General features: G+C 30.3%; 2 protein-coding genes across 2 annotated transcripts; one reads left to right on the top strand and one right to left on the bottom strand.

Moving 5' to 3' along the window:
• Positions 1-812: 812 nt before the first annotated feature.
• Positions 813-7,315, top strand: LOC123921194 (ABC transporter E family member 2). Its single transcript, XM_045973630.1, has 13 exons — positions 813-1,011; positions 1,365-1,492; positions 1,599-1,684; positions 1,779-1,876; positions 1,958-2,075; positions 2,169-2,258; positions 3,412-3,716; positions 3,833-4,028; positions 5,112-5,297; positions 5,377-5,649; positions 6,274-6,519; positions 6,654-6,792; positions 6,882-7,315. The coding sequence occupies exons 2-12, from the start codon at positions 1,390-1,392 to the stop codon at positions 6,771-6,773; spliced, it is 1,821 nt and encodes a 606-aa protein (XP_045829586.1). The 5' UTR covers positions 813-1,011; positions 1,365-1,389; the 3' UTR covers positions 6,774-6,792; positions 6,882-7,315.
• Positions 7,316-9,893: 2,578 nt separating this feature from the next.
• LOC123881557 (AP2-like ethylene-responsive transcription factor At1g16060) lies at positions 9,894-17,649 on the bottom strand. Its single transcript, XM_045930270.1, has 8 exons — positions 17,452-17,649; positions 17,247-17,329; positions 17,070-17,078; positions 16,616-16,704; positions 16,252-16,325; positions 15,904-15,954; positions 13,238-13,314; positions 9,894-10,648 (listed from the first exon to the last, which is right to left on the bottom strand). The coding sequence occupies exons 1-8, from the start codon at positions 17,589-17,591 to the stop codon at positions 10,176-10,178; spliced, it is 996 nt and encodes a 331-aa protein (XP_045786226.1). The 5' UTR covers positions 17,592-17,649; the 3' UTR covers positions 9,894-10,175.
• Positions 17,650-18,224: the final 575 nt, after the last annotated feature.

Genomic DNA, 18,224 nt, shown 5'->3' with positions numbered 1-18,224 from the left:
GAGTATTCCCTTTATTATTAGTTAGTATAGAAGTATAGATATAGATATGAATATAGATATAGATTAATATATACTATTATGAAAAATTAAGTGTCTATCTAGATATGATTTGATATTTATTATTAGTATAATATAACTGAACTTTTAATTTTATAGGAAGTTAAATCGTAAATACTCGATAGGTGAAAAAAACGAGATTTTAACACTCCTGATTTGAATTACTTTTAAAGCATTTTTTTTTAAGTTTAATTATTTGTATTAACAATGTAATTTTACTTATATAATCTCATTAAAAAAAATTATACAGACGTATCCATACTTTTTTTTAAGTTACGTATTTCGTAACGGTACTCGTATCAGGTACTCGTACACATACCTAGATAACACAAATCACATGCAATAAAATAAAAACAATAACCTAGGTAATACGGTAGAAATATAGCATTTAATAATACAAAATATTTAATAGTTAAAAAGTTGAATTCGCAAACTTAACATTTAATGTTTACCACATTTATCTTGTGCCTTTGGTGAACATGTTAACATTCTCCGATAAGTTATTATGTATATGCATATTGCATCATGTGAACAATAAAATAAATTAAAATTTCCTCATATTTTTCATATGTTATAAACCGCACAAACCGAACCAACCCTTACCGTATTGGTTTGATTTAGTTTTGATGACTTTTTAAAAACCTATCAAACCAAATCGAACCACATGCATTTTTATCTCGCGATTAAAATACTTTTTATGCTCAAAAACCAAACCAAACTGCACGGCGAACACCCTAGACCCAACTGGTTTTGCCACCGTTTTTTTTTAATTATTTTTTTTACGTCACTCCCTTTATTCAAAAACACAGAACAAACGATTTCAGGAACCCTAACTCTCTCCTCTTTGCGTAAAAAATAAAAAACAACTCTCCTCTCTCGTGTGATTGCCGCCGCCAATCCTTCCCCGTCCGGCAATACACGTCATTCCCGTGCGCCATCTCTATTCACCGATAGGTATCTCTTACGCCATTTCCGATCTGGTTCGCGATTGATTTTTTGTTTCTTCGTAGTTCTACGCTCGAACCATCGCATTTCTGTTTGTTAATTTGATTCATTGCTCCGTAAAGTTTGTGAAACTTCTGATTCATATGTTTTTCTTGATTAAGTCTGTGAAGTTTGTTAATTTGATTCTTCTGTTTATTTGTTTGTCAAATTTATGTTTATACTATACGATTTAAGTTTTTGCTTCTGTTAGTTGAAAATTGAAGTTGAAATAGGGTGCATGCATGTTAATTTTTGTTCAATTTTTATATATTTTATTTTTTATGACACAATTTTCACCATAGTAATTATCAATTATATTTCAGTTGAATATAGGTGGTTTGAGGCAACATGTCGGACCGATTGACACGTATTGCTATTGTTAGCAATGACAGATGCAAGCCGAAAAAGTGTCGCCAGGAGTGTAAGAAGAGTTGCCCTGTTGTCAGAACCGGTAAGATCCAGTTTTGGCTAAACTTCATATCAAGCATTGATTCAGTTCTTTGTTGTGTTTAATTGTGTCTTAACTTTGATGATTGAGTAATTATGTGTAACTACAGGTAGACTGTGTATTGAGGTTTCTTCTGCATCGAAGATTGCTTACATATCTGAGGAATTGTGCATTGGATGTGGTATCTGTGTTAAGGTATTGAAGACTCTGTTATGCTGTGTTATCTTTGCTTCTAGAGTTATAGTTGATGGATGTGGGGTTTACATGAGTTTGTTATGCATTGGTGTAGAAATGTCCTTTTGAAGCTATCCAGATTATCAACTTGCCAAAGGATTTGGACAAAGATACCACTCACAGATATGGTCCTAATACTTTTAAGCTACACAGGTGTGTCATTTAGCCGCGTTTTCCTTAGAAGTTTGTTAATATGTTTTTCTTTGGCTTTTTATTAACAGAGTTTTAACGTAGGTTGCCGGTTCCAAGGCCGGGACAAGTGCTTGGTTTGGTTGGGACAAATGGAATTGGGAAGTCCACTGCCCTTAAAGTTTTGGCTGGAAAGTTGAAGCCAAACTTGGGTCGTTTCACCGTAAGAACCAAAATTAGCCTCTGTTTTTTTTTCTTCTGTGGACACATGTTCTAGGTTTATTGCATTCATTTTAACTTTGCTTTTTGTTTGCAGAACCCCCCTGATTGGCAGGAAATTTTGACCTATTTTCGAGGATCTGAATTGCAGAATTACTTTACTCGCATTCTAGAGGATGATTTGAAGGTGATGTCTATGTCCTTACATATGTAGAGATAGCTGGTGATGTCTGTGTCCTTATTCAATATTATTATGTACATATGTAGAGATAGCTTATGATTTAGACTTGGTGACTGGGTGAACCAATGATTACACGTTTCTCTAATCTGTATTTTATACTACTTAGTATTTTTTTTACTAATTGGTTTTTCTGTTTTCTTTTAATTGGACCATCTATCAATTATTATTTGATGTTATAGGTTATGAACCTAGTCTCGTAGAATTTCTTTAATTGAGAAGGGATATACTAATTCATAGTAATAGCATATTACGTTGACACTGACATTAACTGGGATATGATTGTGATTTGTGAGTGTGTATGGCAATGCTATGTAGAAGTAACTAGTAGTAGGTGATTCATAAGAAACTACCACATAGATACCAGTAATGTTTAAAGAGGTGGGGAAAAAGCAAAGTCCATTTTTGTTATTGTTAGTTTATTGTTAACAATATCTTCAAAGTACTACATAAATACAATCTGGAAAGCCTTGTCATACAGAATATAAACATTGTTTGAAAGCATTTTAATCCGTAGTTGGTTGCTACCTCCATCCATATGTAAGACCCTGTTGATCAAACCACAACAGCTAAAAAATTTAGTTCTTACACATTCTCTTTCCAAAATTATCCTTCAATTAATAAAAGAGATAAATGGTTGGTCTTTTAACTCTCTTCCTTTAATCAGGGGTATTTTTATAAAAAAATAATAATGCATCTTGAAATTTGTAAAGTGTCATAAAAAGGGGCAATGTAATTTTACAAGAGGGTCTTATTTATAAGGACAAAGGTTGAAATTTGAAAAGGGTCTTGTAAAAAGGGACAATGAAATTTTACAAGAGTAGTATATGTGATTTCATGTTTCAGTCCTGGTTCTGTACTAGAAGTAAATATAGCATTATAACATTCACTACAAAATTTCTTTATCCTTTAATTTTGAAAAACATATTTATCTTTACTTGATGGCCCAGCTTTTGTTGCACTTACATTTTCCTGAATGTTCAATCATTTAGGTTTAAATTGAGCTGTTTTTGAAATTTGTTTGGATAAGATAGTGTCACTTGTAAAAACTTTTTTCTTCTACCTTCTAAGTGTGCCTACTTGAATATACGTTATAATACAGGCTATCATCAAGCCCCAGTATGTTGATCACATTCCAAAAGCAGTGCAAGGGAATGTGGGGCAGGTGCTAGACCAAAAGAACGAGAGAGATATGAAGGAAGAGCTTTGTGCTGATCTTGAGCTTAATCAAGTTATAGATCGTAATGTTGGTGATCTTTCAGGGGGTGAGCTCCAAAGGTTTGCCATTGCGGTTGTTGCCATCCAAAATGCTGAGATATACATGTTCGATGAGCCTTCTAGTTATCTTGATGTGAAACAGAGGCTCAAAGCTGCCCAAGTTGTCCGGTCATTGCTAAGGCCTAATAGGTTTGTTTATTTTCTCTCAATAGTTTTTGCTTTAAATATTATCAATATCACTATGTGCACTCCACTTGATTTCCGATGAAGATAAATCTATTTTTTATTTGCAATTTTTTATCCAGCTATGTAATTGTTGTTGAGCACGATCTTAGTGTGTTGGACTACTTATCAGACTTTATTTGCTGTTTGTATGGCAAACCTGGTGCATATGGAGTTGTAACACTTCCTTTCTCAGTCCGAGAAGGAATTAATATCTTCTTGTCTGGCTTTGTTCCAACAGAAAATCTTAGGTTTCGGGAGGACTCTCTAACCTTCAAGGTATATATAATCTATCTCCTACCTCCCATTTATGGAATATAAAGCCAACTTGGGTGATGAAAATGAAGAGTTCAGCACTGATATTCATTCAGTGGTGTTTTTGTTTTGGTTACAATTCAGTAGCGTTTGTTTAGACATACCAACAATAAAATTGAGTAAAGTGCTGAAATTATTTGTTATCTGACTGTTTTGGTTACAATCCAGTGATGTTTGTTTAAACATACCAACAATAAAATTGAGTAAAGTGCTGAAATTATTTGTTATCCAAATAATATTCAGCAAAATTTCTTTATTCAAATAAGCACATGGGGATCAAATCCTCGTGTTGCATCATTTATATTATATTAATTTATATTTGCAAGTCCTAATATCTTGTTAGGATATTTATTTAGGTCTTTATACAACAAAACTTTCCTAATTTTTTTTTCTTCTAAATAAGCCTTTATTATTTTGCAACATTGGTCCCCCTATTTTAAAATTCGACAGTTTTGGTCCCTCCAACACATTTTTCTAAAATATGGTGATACAACATGTTTTAAATTAACTTTATAAAGTTTTTTCTTACAATTTCATCAATGTTGATATTATCTCATCATCAGATCATATGCCACGTCGTTTAAAACATATCACATCGCCAATTTATAGGTAAAAATTATGATAGGGGGACCAAAACTGTCAAATTTTAGAATAGGGGGACCAAATCTGCAAAATGATAAAAATAGGAAGAACAAAACTGTAATTAAGCCTAATTTTTATTAAGCTCAGATGTTGTACATAAACTTTTGAAGGGATATTATGTTTCGATTTAACATTATAGTTTGTCTAAGTTTTCAAATATGTCATAATTTTCCCAAAACTTAATGATTCATGTATAATAATGAATTACCGGGTAATGAGGACCGACAGTGTAATTTTTATTTGCCCTTTGTATGATTTTATGTTAATTCTTTCAGCACCTCAAAATGAAAATGAGTTAATAGACTAGATATTGGTGTTTAGTATTCATTATTCTGAATTTCAGTTCTCCATTTTCAATAAAACACAAAGGTTATCATATTAACCTTGCTTTAATGTTGTGTATAGGTTGCAGAGACTCCACAGGAAACTGCTGAAGAAGCTCAATCATATGCTCGATACAAATACCCAACCATGACCAAAACTCAAGGCAATTTCAGGCTTCGTGTAGTTGAAGGAGAATTTACAGATTCACAGATTGTTGTGATGCTTGGGGAGAATGGGACGGGAAAGACAACATTCATTCGTATGCTGGTATTCTTTCAGTCTTATTTATTTCTTCATAATACTGCATAATTTTTCTCATATCTATTAACCTTCTCCTTTTATTCAGGCTGGTTTGTTGAAACCTGACGCTATAGAAGGGGGATCTGATGTGGAGATGCCTGAGTTCAATATTTCATACAAACCTCAGAAAATTAGCCCAAAGTTCCAATCGACTGTTAGGCACTTGCTGCATCAAAAAATCCGTGATTCATATACACATCCCCAGTTTATATCAGATGTGATGAAACCACTACTTATAGAACAGTTGATGGACCAAGAAGTTGTGAATCTTTCTGGTGGAGAGTTGCAAAGAGTTGCCTTATGCCTTTGTCTCGGAAAGGTATTTTAATTTCATTCGTCAGAATTGCATGTGATTGATTGTTCACCTTAATTCTACCCCCTGTTTTGTATTTCCTGTATACATTCTTGAATAACTTTGTAGTTTCTTTTATGCTATTGGAAGTTATCTCTTTTAGTGTGAGTGATTTACTTTAGAGTGATTCCAAAATCAAGGGATTATATCTTATGAAATCAATGATTTGTTATGAATGTGCATAAACTATTTTAGTATTTCATCTACGTTTGAGTTGTACTTTCCCACTTTAGAGAAGCAAAATCCATGTTGGTGATGCCATCTATATTATTTCCATATACAGTAAGAGTTATAATGCTCCGGTTTGAATTTTTCTTAGAAACTTGGATTTGTTGTGATCGTTCTTTACTTATCTTGTAGATGTACATTTTATTTCAAAATAGTAAATATTAATTGAATTCCTGATCCATTACTGTTCTACAATAGCCTGCAGACATCTATATGTGCTGACGCCGTGACAAGAGTTTTGGAACTATAACTCTTGGCTTTGTTGTGTGTTTGTTTTGCTACTTGAGATGTACACTCGTATTCATTTTAAACTAAATAGCATTTATAGTTTTCTAATCAATTGCTATCATCCTACTGCAACAGCCTGCAGATATCTATCTGATAGACGAGCCAAGTGCATATCTTGATTCTGAACAGCGTATTATTGCGGCAAAAGTTATCAAGAGGTTTATTCTTCATGCAAAGAAAACAGCCTTTGTGGTTGAGCATGATTTCATCATGGCAACTTATCTTGCTGACAGAGTTATTGTTTATGAGGGTCAACCTTCAATTGATTGTATTGCAAATTGTCCACAATCATTGCTTACTGGGATGAACCTTTTCTTATCAGTAAGTGTCATTATTTTTCAATGGTTCCCTTACTCTTAAAAAAATTGCAGAATCGTGCATGTTAAAATTTTAAAATAATGTTGTGTTCTCTGGTGATACTTGTTTGTATATGACTAATATAATCACTGTTGCAGCATCTTGATATCACATTTAGAAGAGACCCAACTAATTTCCGCCCAAGGATCAACAAACTTGATTCGACCAAGGACAGAGAGCAAAAGCATGCTGGTTCTTATTATTACCTTGATGACTGACTTTATACTCCAAAGCCAGGTTTGTTTGTTTTTGCATTTGCTATTATTGCTCTTGGAACACTTTCCGTGGCAACTGAAAACAACTGACTCTTTTTTCTATTGTTGCAGTCTGCTCTTTTGCCATTGCAACAGTGCACCGATTTGAGCTTCCCATTTTTTATTTATTTGATGCCTTGACATATGAGATAGTCCTTTTGCCTTGACATACAAGAGTCTGCTGCATGCAGAGCATATGTTGGTTGGTGCATTTGTATATGTATCCGTGATACTTGGTGATTTTCCTCATGGCCAGTTTTGGTATGATTTTGGCCTGTGAATCTGCTTATTACTCGGTTTAATATCGGTCATGTTCCTTGAGCGAATAATGATGCCACAGATTAAGTTTATGCCCATCTCAGCTCTCATAATTTGTCTGTTGAATATGTAACGAAGTATACATTCACTTCCATGTTACTTGATTTTGTTAGATGGTTTCTTTTTGGAATATATTGCTACTTAGAGGATTGATGTTTTAATGGTTATCATGGCGTTTTTAGATGAAATTACTGGCAGCTGTTTAATGCACTATTAGAAACATTATATCCGTTCGCCATGATCGGTAAATTCTAATTCATCCGGCAAATGATGAAATGTATGGCCGAATATCTGTAGTCTCTCGGGGTTGAACCCTAAATCTCCCACTTTTTTTTTTTTTTTTTGATAAGCCCTAAATCTCCCACGTGTTTGAGTTTCTTGCGGCTTTTTCCATTCATTTAGATAACCAAAAGATAATGTTATAAAAAATTATCTTATATAATACTGGTTCTTACTGCATCGTTCTCTGTTAAATACAGTAATCGAAATTTAAATACAGTTCAAGATATTTTACTTAATCTCTCTTACTACAAAAATCAAAATAATTTCAGGTAATGCTACTTCAAGAAGAGAGTCATAAATATGTTAACGTGAAAGAATAATAATCATTAATTATTACGTAGATGCTACATCAAATAAACTCCTAAATTCTACTGTTTGATTGTCACAATGGTCATTTCTTTTTTACTCAACTTATTTGTAGGGCGAGCTTTTGAGCATTATTTTGGCTGAATGTAAAAGAAGTATGAATTACAAAATTGAACATGAAAAAAAGAGTACTACCGTCTCAATTAAATATCATATTTAGATGCTGTGTGATTTTTAAGAAAATGGTTAGTTGAATTGATTTCAAACGGTAAGTAGTAACATTAGTATCATTTATTAAAACACTTATTGATCGTAGTTAAATGAAGTAAAATTCAATAAATAAGATATATTAATAGAAAATAAGAAAAAATGTGGAATTGATATTCAACTAAACATAGAAAAAGTGCAAATGTGACATTTTATGTGTTGATTAACCATAATGCATATTGGTTGAAAAGCATAATAATTGTCAACCAGAATCAAGAAAAACAAAATATGTGCAATGTATTATGTATATGATAGATATTAATAGAAAATTGGTTAGACACCGCGGGGGTAGCGACGTTGCCGGCTCCTTACAAGTTAACAAAATATGTGCTAATAGATTTATAGCTAAACTTACACACCATTTGTTATGAGTTAAACTATTGTGTGCATTTGAGCACTACAAGTCAACAACAACTTTTTGTTTATTTGGTGTGTGCCATTAATAGTGGTTTTAATGATATTTGGTTTATCATATCTTGTCTTTTACATGCTTCCTTCCCTAGTGGCCCCTTCCTCCCTCTAACCTTAGTTTTTTCTTTCCCATATTTTTTATCCACCAAAGAGGGTAGTTTATGATCAATTTATGCTCAGTATACCCATTTCTTTGTCATATAGGTTTTACCATATCTGTAGGTATTACGTTGTTGTACGCTATCATTATAGGTGTTGCCAGTTTGTTCACAAATTCATTCGTTATAAATTTTAATGACTTTAAATCTGTATTGTTCGATATATTCTACCAAATGGATATAGTCATTCATTAAAAAAAAAATGATATTTTGTTTCACTTTTGTGATTTCTTTAATCCTTTATAGTGGTTTAAATGACAATGTGTGATGTTGGTGAGGGGAACTGTGAAGGTGGGACTGGAAGCGATGAAGAGTTTGGGGTTAATTTCTAAAAGGAAAAAAATAATTGGGTCAATTTTTTTTGGATAAACTAGGTAAAATTTTAGTGAAGGACTAAAACTAAAATTGGAATATTTGTGGTGATAAATCAAAATTTGTAAATTTCATGAAAATAATATATCTAAAATATTACAAACGAGATCTAAATATGTCATATGAGTAATAACATGCTCCCTCCTCCATCTGGTCCTATATATAAGGAACACTTTGAAAAAAAAATTGATTCTTTTTATAAGAAACACTCTTTAAATCTATTATTTATTAAATAAATAATCTCTTGTATACCCTTATTAAATTTTATAAAATGCAACTTATTTTAATGTTATGCATTAATTACACAGACACATTCCCAATGTTAGTTTTGGAATAACACATAACATTTTAGAAATTTTAATAAAAAAATAAGACTCCGTGGTATGTGTGTTTTTCTCAATGTGTTCCTTATATATAGAACCGGAGGGAGTAACATTTAGATATATCCAAAATATTACTGGTTTGTTTTCACCACCATTATCCGGTCCAATGAACCGTCTGATCTGGTTCGGCGATAAGTTTTTGACATCGAGTGGTTTCAGCCCCCTTATTAGAGATATAGTTAGTTGCACTAGTTAGTTAGCCTATAAATAAGTCATTTGTACCTAATTTTATCATTCATAGTAATTCTACTCGTTATCATCAATATAAGTTTTCTACCTTTTCTCTCTACTTTTTTATGGATACCATGATTCTTAACTATTGATACATTCTTTTTTTTTTTTTATTACAAAGAATACTTCACGCGAAATAACATTCCTTCTAAACATATCATCCTTTAAAGATGAGTAATTAAAGAACCATTTCTCATGATAGAATTCTTTTTTGGTTACATCTCTTGATAGAAAATTAACAAAGATAAAACTTATATGAAAAGGTAATTAGATACAAAAGCAATTTATTTAAGTAAAATAAAAGTTAATGTGTATACTAGAGTATATGAAAAAGTAATATATGATGGAGACAAAGATATGATAAAACTAAATTGTTAAAATCAAGACCTTGAATGCCATCTTGTTGGATCACAAACAATTGTAAGAAATGATTGCTACGACAATTACCCAAATTAACAATTTTTTTCCCCTCTTTAAAGAATCTCCCACTCTAAATTGTTCACTCTAATTTCCCCTTTTTTTTTGCTAATTTCCTTGTCATCATCCATTTTTGGTTGATGACCTTTTTGAAAAAACAACTAATGTGATAATAAATAAACAAACATTGTACATAAATAAACCATAATTCCTCCTTCTAATCAAACATCAAGTCCATAATGAAAAATTGGGGCAGCAAATGAGCTCAACTCACCAAATATAATGTCATCATCATTTTCTGTGTAGATACTTGAATCTTGTGTTTCAAAAATTGTTTGAATATCTTCAGGAAATGTACGACGTGGAGGAGTTGACTCTGAAGATGGTGGAGTGTAACTATCTTCAATTTCGTCTGGTAATGTTTTTTCTATCATTTCTGTGAATTTTGATGATTTTAAGATATGACCAAATGTCGAAGATGCTGATGTGGCACTGACATCAAGTTCTTGATTAAGATCCAGCTCTTGATTATTGCTAGAATTTTGATTATTGTGGTTGTTATTATCATTGTTGTCTTGAGTTTTAGGACCTAACCAATTGCTATAACGGCTAAGATCAAAGTTTGTAACGGCGTTAAGTCCTCTGTACTGTATTGCTGCCACGTCATATGCTGTGGCTGCTTCTTCTTGTGTAGCTGTTCCACAAAAAAACACAATATATATGGACACATAAGTAGAAACAAATTAATTATTTAATTAATCAAGTTTTTCAATGCTTGCTCATATTTAACTTTATTAATTATCATTTTCCATTTTTTTTGTATACTCACTAATAATACACATAAAAATATATTTAAATGACACATACATTTCATTTATATTATTTTGTGATACTAAGATAGACATGCAACTCTACATAATTTATCAATGATTATGTGAATTTGTAATGTGATGAAGCAAGGAATATGAGGATTAGATTAGAGCGCTAGCATCTCTTGCTCTCGATCGATTGCTCACCACCATCTGATCAATCAATCTCAAACAATGATCGAGATTAATAAATACATGTATTATTTGATCCGTAATGAAGGGGTCCGCGTAATTTAAATTTGAGCAAACATGAAAGGAGGTGAATGCGATTTTCCAACAATTATGGATGGAGTACATGTTATTTAAATAAACTTATTATATCCTAACATGTGGAACCTAGCTTACTCATAAATCATAATAAGAGAAGAATAAGTCAAAAACATATATTAGATGTGGGTTTCTTCTTGGGGTTTAGTTTGAATGAAAAGACCTAGTAGGGTAAAAGAATGATATCATCATCATTACTCTAAATGAATAAATAGCTTTACTAAGTAGTTGAAGTTTGGTGATCTATATTACAACCAACTAGATTTGATTGCATATTTTGACCTTTAGATTATCCTACTATTTTGATGTGTAGGACCATTTTGAAATGAAGTAGTTGGTACTTTTCTTGTTGGCATTGCAAGGCAGGCACCGTCAAATAGATCCCCCAAATTTAAGATGTAGGTACATCATGCATCTCTTATTTAATCTATATCTATATATTGAACTATATAAACTAGTTTGGTATTGTTTCATTTTTTTTAGCTTCAATTAATGTATATATAAACATGACTATAATTGATTATGTTTCATTTTTCAAAGAAAATCCTCACAATTATAATTGATTTTGTTTCATTTTTCTAAGAAAATCTCCACAATTTTAGTTTCAATGTTTTACGATATAAGTTTCTAAAAATTAGGTTTAGTCTAATATAAAACCTACAAAACCGATAGTAATGGTTGTCCTTACTTACAAATTTATATTTAGGCTTATTATGTTCATTATGCGACTTATAGCAGGTCAAATCACCTTCGATTGAATATATGAAATGTGACTCGAGTAGCCTAATAGCAGTATTCAAATACATGTATCCTAATAGTCTTATATACATGCTATGATATCATCTTAGAATGAAAAACTCTTGTGTGTTACAAGATTTTTAACACACTTACAAAAATGAAAAATAATAGAAAGAAAAAACAATGTATATTTTTTAAATAATTAGTATATATTTTTCTGAGTGTGTGTATGAGTCTTATGTCCAAAATTTTGGAAATATTTTTCTCTTTGAATTTGAGCTTTATCCAATTCAATCCTTACATCATATATGTAAGATAACGATTATATCCACTTATACATCTATATCTAGCTCTTATCTCATCCAATTTAAAATTCTTAAATAAAAAAGTTTCATTTTCCAGATTTTTAAGAGAGGACAAAGTTTCTTGCATATAGACAATTTGATTAATTATTATAAAAATTATTTTTTCATATTTTACTTCCATGTGTCATGAGTACACATGAGACCTATAAATGCTTCCAAATCCAAATATGTAAAGCCATATAGCATTGTCCACGATAATGGGGAGAATGGTTCACCGAATGCATGAAAGTGACTACTTCTTTTCTTTCTATTTTTAGTTTTTCTTTAAAACATATTTAGTCCAAATTAAATGTGTTTTCACTCTTTGGAATATGATAAATTTTTTGGGTACAAATAGTGTCTCTTTTGTGTGAACCGTGGTGACAAAGTTCTCCTTCAAAGATTTAATATTGTTGTATTCTTAAAATTATACTTAAGCTTACTATCTATAGTTTAGTTGATAAAGATGCTTACTATCGTCCAAATGCTCTTGGATAAGAAAATTTTCTTTTATTATTTTAATGCTTTCTTTTATTGAATGATTTATCAAAAAAGAAAATTATTAGATGAACTTAATTTATTAATTTATAGGTATAAAGTTTTCACCGCCTTGTGGGATATAATATGGTGGATTCTCTTTTTTTTTAGTTTATTATTTTCACCACAATTGTCCGGCCCACTGAACCACTTAATCTGATTTGTGGGTTAGTTTTGACATCAATTGATTTCAGCTTCATCCCGGCGTTAATCACCATCGAACCAACTAACAACTGGTTAATATGATTCTCTCTTTTTAACTACTACGTTTATTTTATACACAAAAATAAGAAATTGAATCTCTAAGCAAGACACGAAATGCTTACCACTTAAACCAATTGTTATTGGCTAATTAGTAAAATTGACATGCAATGTACCTAAGAATAAAGTGTGTTAATTAACCTAGTACGTTGGTACAGTTATATCATGCAAACACCTTATGCCATCAATTAGATCATATATAAGAACTTCAAAAAAAATCATATATTTGTTGACACATAAAAAATGGTATATAGTGAGGGGAATTACCATAGGTTCCAAGATATAAATATTTGTTGCCGAAGACCCTGCCAATTCGAGCTTCCCATCTTCCATTGTGGTGGTGTCTAAACATTTTTAAAGTTAATTAAAAGTTAGAGGATTTTCCAACAATTTAATTACATATATAAACAAAAATATATATGATTTGATAGCAATGGACAATGGACCATAAGGGTGGATACTCATTGTCAATTGATAATTGAATTTTATATACATGTGATTTGATTTCCAACTACTTGTAGCTTTTAGAGAGAAATGCAAAGATTCAACATAAAATTTATTAAATAATGTAGTATATAATGCATTTATTTGTATAGTTATCACTTTGTTCATACTTTTTATTTGTATAGTTAAGTTATTGTTACATATTTTATTTAGATATGTATTGAATTATCGGCGCACTGTTAAAGTGAATAAGTTTGAAAGATTCACAAATAATATTTATTAATTTTTAAATCTATTAAACTTATTCAGCTCAACGGTACATTTATATATATCCAAATAAGAAGTATACCAACCAAAGTATTCACCTTGATTTAATTGATTGTTATTTTTTATACGTAAATGTCAGAAGTATTATGTTATTATGTTATTGAAGTATTATGTTTATGTTCTTAGATATGATTTAAAATCTAAGTGATCAGATCAAGTCGTTAACTAGATTCGGTTAATGATGATAAAGCAATTGAGATTACCCGAGTTCAAATTTTTGATGAAATATTTAATGATTGGACTTTACCTATCTTTTAGATGTATCAAAGTTAATTCTTCTTAAACCAATACATTGAATTCAAGTAGTTAATAAATCTCATTTGAGATGAATCATTTAAGAGAAAGTTATAATACAAAAAAAATCGATTTTTCTTAGTGCATCAATATCCTGATTTTTGAGGGTGTTTACACATAAACTAATAACACTATGTCAGAAGATAACCAACGTTTGGCAAAGAATGTCAACATTTGTTCCTTGCTTTGATGGATTAAGAAGTAATATAAAATTAAATTAAAGAATAAATAAAAACTATATTTACAAAGCAATTAGTGGCACCAATTTTAGAGTTTTTGATAGATTGGATGGATATTTAAAAAATGTAGTTGAGTTGTTTAAATAATTGAAAAATGTGAACTAATATAAAAAATTAAGTATTACAGTGAAATAGGGAAGTGTTGACAAATCGACTTCTCTTGGTACTGTAAAGAAATTTTCTTTTCTTGAAAATCTTGCTTTAGGGATAGTCTCCATAATTTTGAATTTGTTTTTTATTTTGTTTTTTCTTCTTGTTTTTTCATTCTTTATTTCTTATGCTTTTTATCTCGGTAAGGTTTAACCATCTCACTTCGTATAATTTCTCCTTTTTTTATATGATTAGTGTTATTAAATGCTTCTCTAATGTCTACTAGTCATTATGATGACTTATAGTAATACTTTTAATTTATCTAAAAAAAGTTGGGATAAAAAGAAATTAGTTAGGATCTAAACCTCAAACTAGCCTTAACTATATTTCAGGTACTAATTGACTATAGATAATTAGTATCTTCTAATGAGTACGTCTTATACTCATGGAAGATTTATCTAATATATTTTGCTCAGTCTAATAAAAACAAAACAAAACAAAACATTTCTTCTCTCTTATCATTGTAGCTATCATATTTTTCACTTCCCCTTTATTTTCTTTCTTTTTAACTTCATACATCCTATACAGGTGCTTCAACGATAATGATAATCTTATTTAAGATGCATTTTCAAATGCATCTCAAATAAGATTATTTTACTTTCATTGGAGGCAACATATAGAAAAATTTAATAAATTAACTTATAACATAAGAATGATATATGCATTTTTTTTTGTTACAGATTATATATGTTTTAAAAGCTTTATTTATGCCACATTTCTAGTTAAAGTAAGACTTATTTTTCCTTATACACTGTTCTTTCTTATCAATAACCGCCCACGTGGGTATCATGGGTTAATCTGTAGTGGTCTACTTATATACATTTTGACTAAAGTTCTCTTGCCAATGGCTAATGGCTATGGCTATGAGTTATAAAAGTTTCTTTTGGCTCCTATATTTTTTAAACACCATTTGCTATTTAAATAGCAAATGATATTTTTTAAAAAAAATTTATTTTTATCTATCAGCTACTTAAGTAACGGATAAGTAGAAATAGAATGCGCGAAAAACTCATAGAACGGTAAAAGAAATTCTCATGGGTTATGTTTATTGGGCTTGAGTACGACCAATACAATTTAATGCATGTGAAATCTTGATTTGAAAGAGAAAGATCTCAAAATAAATCATAAAGCTAAATGCTTTTTTTTTTAGAGTAATTTTATTCGAGTCACTCATATATATATTTTCTTTGTTAAAGTAGTCTAATTGTTAGAATTTCACTTTTTAAAATGAGAATAGTATAGTTTGAACTTCGGTCCTCCATATTACATGTAATATCATTCTCTACTAACCGAGTTATACTTCTTTTTAAGAACTCAATCTTCAAATTTAAAATTTAAAATTAAATTTAATTTATACTTGTAAAAATTTGGTTGTTCCCCACTATCTATATTCGACAAAGATGATGTTAATTCATTTCGTTGACAATGATATGCAATAGAGAAGAGATATAGACATTGCAATGAAAATATAATGTGTACCTTGCTACACCTCTGTATTTTGAGACTCCTCTAGAAAATCCACTACTTTTTCTGCATATTGGAAAATGATTTGTCAAAATCATATATATATATATATATGATAATAAAAGTGACTGAGATCATATCATATAAACACAATTCAATTGTTTTGAATTGTAAATACATTGATATACAGAGATCTAAATTCGAATAAATGAATCCTAATTAGTCTCTTCAACTATGATGTGTATATATATTTAATGGTCATTAATATTAGTTAAATTAATCTTACGGCCAAAATGAGTTTAAAAAGGTACGTGTTTACGAAAATCATCAATTATAAGAATTATAGTGATTTTAAAACTAAACCTTCTTAAGGATCCAATATATTCTTCTTTTGATTGTCCTTCCATCTCTTTGAGCTCCTCTTGATAGTTTGATACCTAAAACCAAACACACAAAAAAAAGAAGCACAAATACATGATCTACATTATTTCATATAAGAAATGGATATATGAAGGGAAACCACTATTTTAAATTTTAGCTCGGTCACATTCATTTTTAAATATATTGAAATTGCAATTATATTCACAAACGTCTATAAAATTACTAACAAAATAAGAAAGAATATATTTGTAATTTTAATATCTATACAAACTAATATAACAGCAAGTTACATTTCTAAAAACTAAAACGATGATTTGTCGGATATACGAAGGACGAGAGAATTTACTTGAAAATTGAGAATTGTTTCTTGTCCCCAGTACTTCAATGCTGCCAAGTCATAGGCACGTGCTGCAGCTTCTTCATCATCATATGCCCCTAACAAACCCAACTTTGTAGTCATTAATTTTCGGTCTCACTAGCCCCTATCCACTTTCATTTCTCAACGACTAAATCACTTCAAATAATTTCATAAATAAAAAAATACCAACTTAAAATATAAATACATTTTTCATTTGTCTTAAACCCTGCTTCTTAAGAGAAGATATTCTAATGTGGAAAAAAAAATTCTAAATAATTCGAAGTTCAGACAAAAAAAAAAGGAGACTGAAATTACTAGAACGACCTCAGACGGTCCAATGGATCAGATACCTATGAAATGTTTTTTTTATAGATAAAGTTTTTTTTTTTTGTGTGTGTGAAATATAGTATATGCTATTAACAAAAAAAAAAACAGCTCATACCTAGATATACTGCATATCCAATTGATTTTCGTTGCCATGGTCACATCAATAAAAACAACATGACAAAAATGGCATCAGATCAAATAATCCCACAAATGAGATCAAAACAATAAAACATAATAATATGTATGTTAACAAAGAGCAATTAAAATAATTATTAAGAATTAAATTATATACCTTGTCTTCCTTTTTTGCTCTGTGATTCATTCCAACAATTCTTATCCCACAAATGAGCTTCATATCGACCAGTCCAACGATGTCTAAAACAATATTATGAATGCAAACCATTTTAGAGGATACAAAAACATAAAGATCATAATGAAAAATTATCAAAAACATTTATTTATTTGATTAATGAATGAATTGATTAACAATTAATTACCTTGTAACACCCCTATAAATTGAGCTTCTTTGTGGAGGTGAAGTTCTTTGGATGCTTTTACGTTTACGTTTAACCATGGTGGTGGTGGAAGAAGAATTAGAAGAAGTGGTTTTGTGAGATTTTTGAGATTTCTTGGCCATGATGATTGAAAGGTTTTAGTCAGAAAAAAAAAGAGAGATACACTGCACTACATACGCATACAGTTCAAAGAGTGAAGGAATTAAAGGGAGAGAGTTATATAAATATATGACTGAGTCATCCAATAAAAAAGGCATTAATTAATTTATTTGCAAAATAGTGGAAGAGAGTGAAAAAGTAGGTTTAATTCTTTATTTCTCTCAGTTTTTTTTATTGTTTTTTATATATTTTATTCTCTCTCTATTTATTATTTTAATTAGAGTTTAAGTGTAATTTTTTTTTACACATACATCCAATGACGCGTTGCCACATCATTTAATGAATGCGGCACATAATGTGTTTTTAATTACCATACATGATGTGTCGGTATATTATTGGACGCATGTGCAAAATAATTTTACACTGACGGTGCATATAAATTAAATTCTTTTAATTATGATATTTTTTATTTTTTACATTTTTGTTGTTGATATACTACTCTCACCGTTTTAAATTATAAGTTGTTTTGACTATTTCACGCAAATTAAAGAATGTAATTTTATTTCAAAAAAAAGAAGTTATTTTTTTGGATTGGGCCTTCGACCCAATAACCGATTAAATCTTCCTCGTTGACTGTCGAGCAAGACCCGATCATA

The sequence above is a fragment of the Trifolium pratense genome, linkage group LG4, assembly GCF_020283565.1.
Source record: "Trifolium pratense cultivar HEN17-A07 linkage group LG4, ARS_RC_1.1, whole genome shotgun sequence".
Classification (NCBI taxonomy): domain Eukaryota; kingdom Viridiplantae; phylum Streptophyta; class Magnoliopsida; order Fabales; family Fabaceae; genus Trifolium; species Trifolium pratense.
This window is presented reverse-complemented; position numbering and strand designations above follow the sequence as displayed.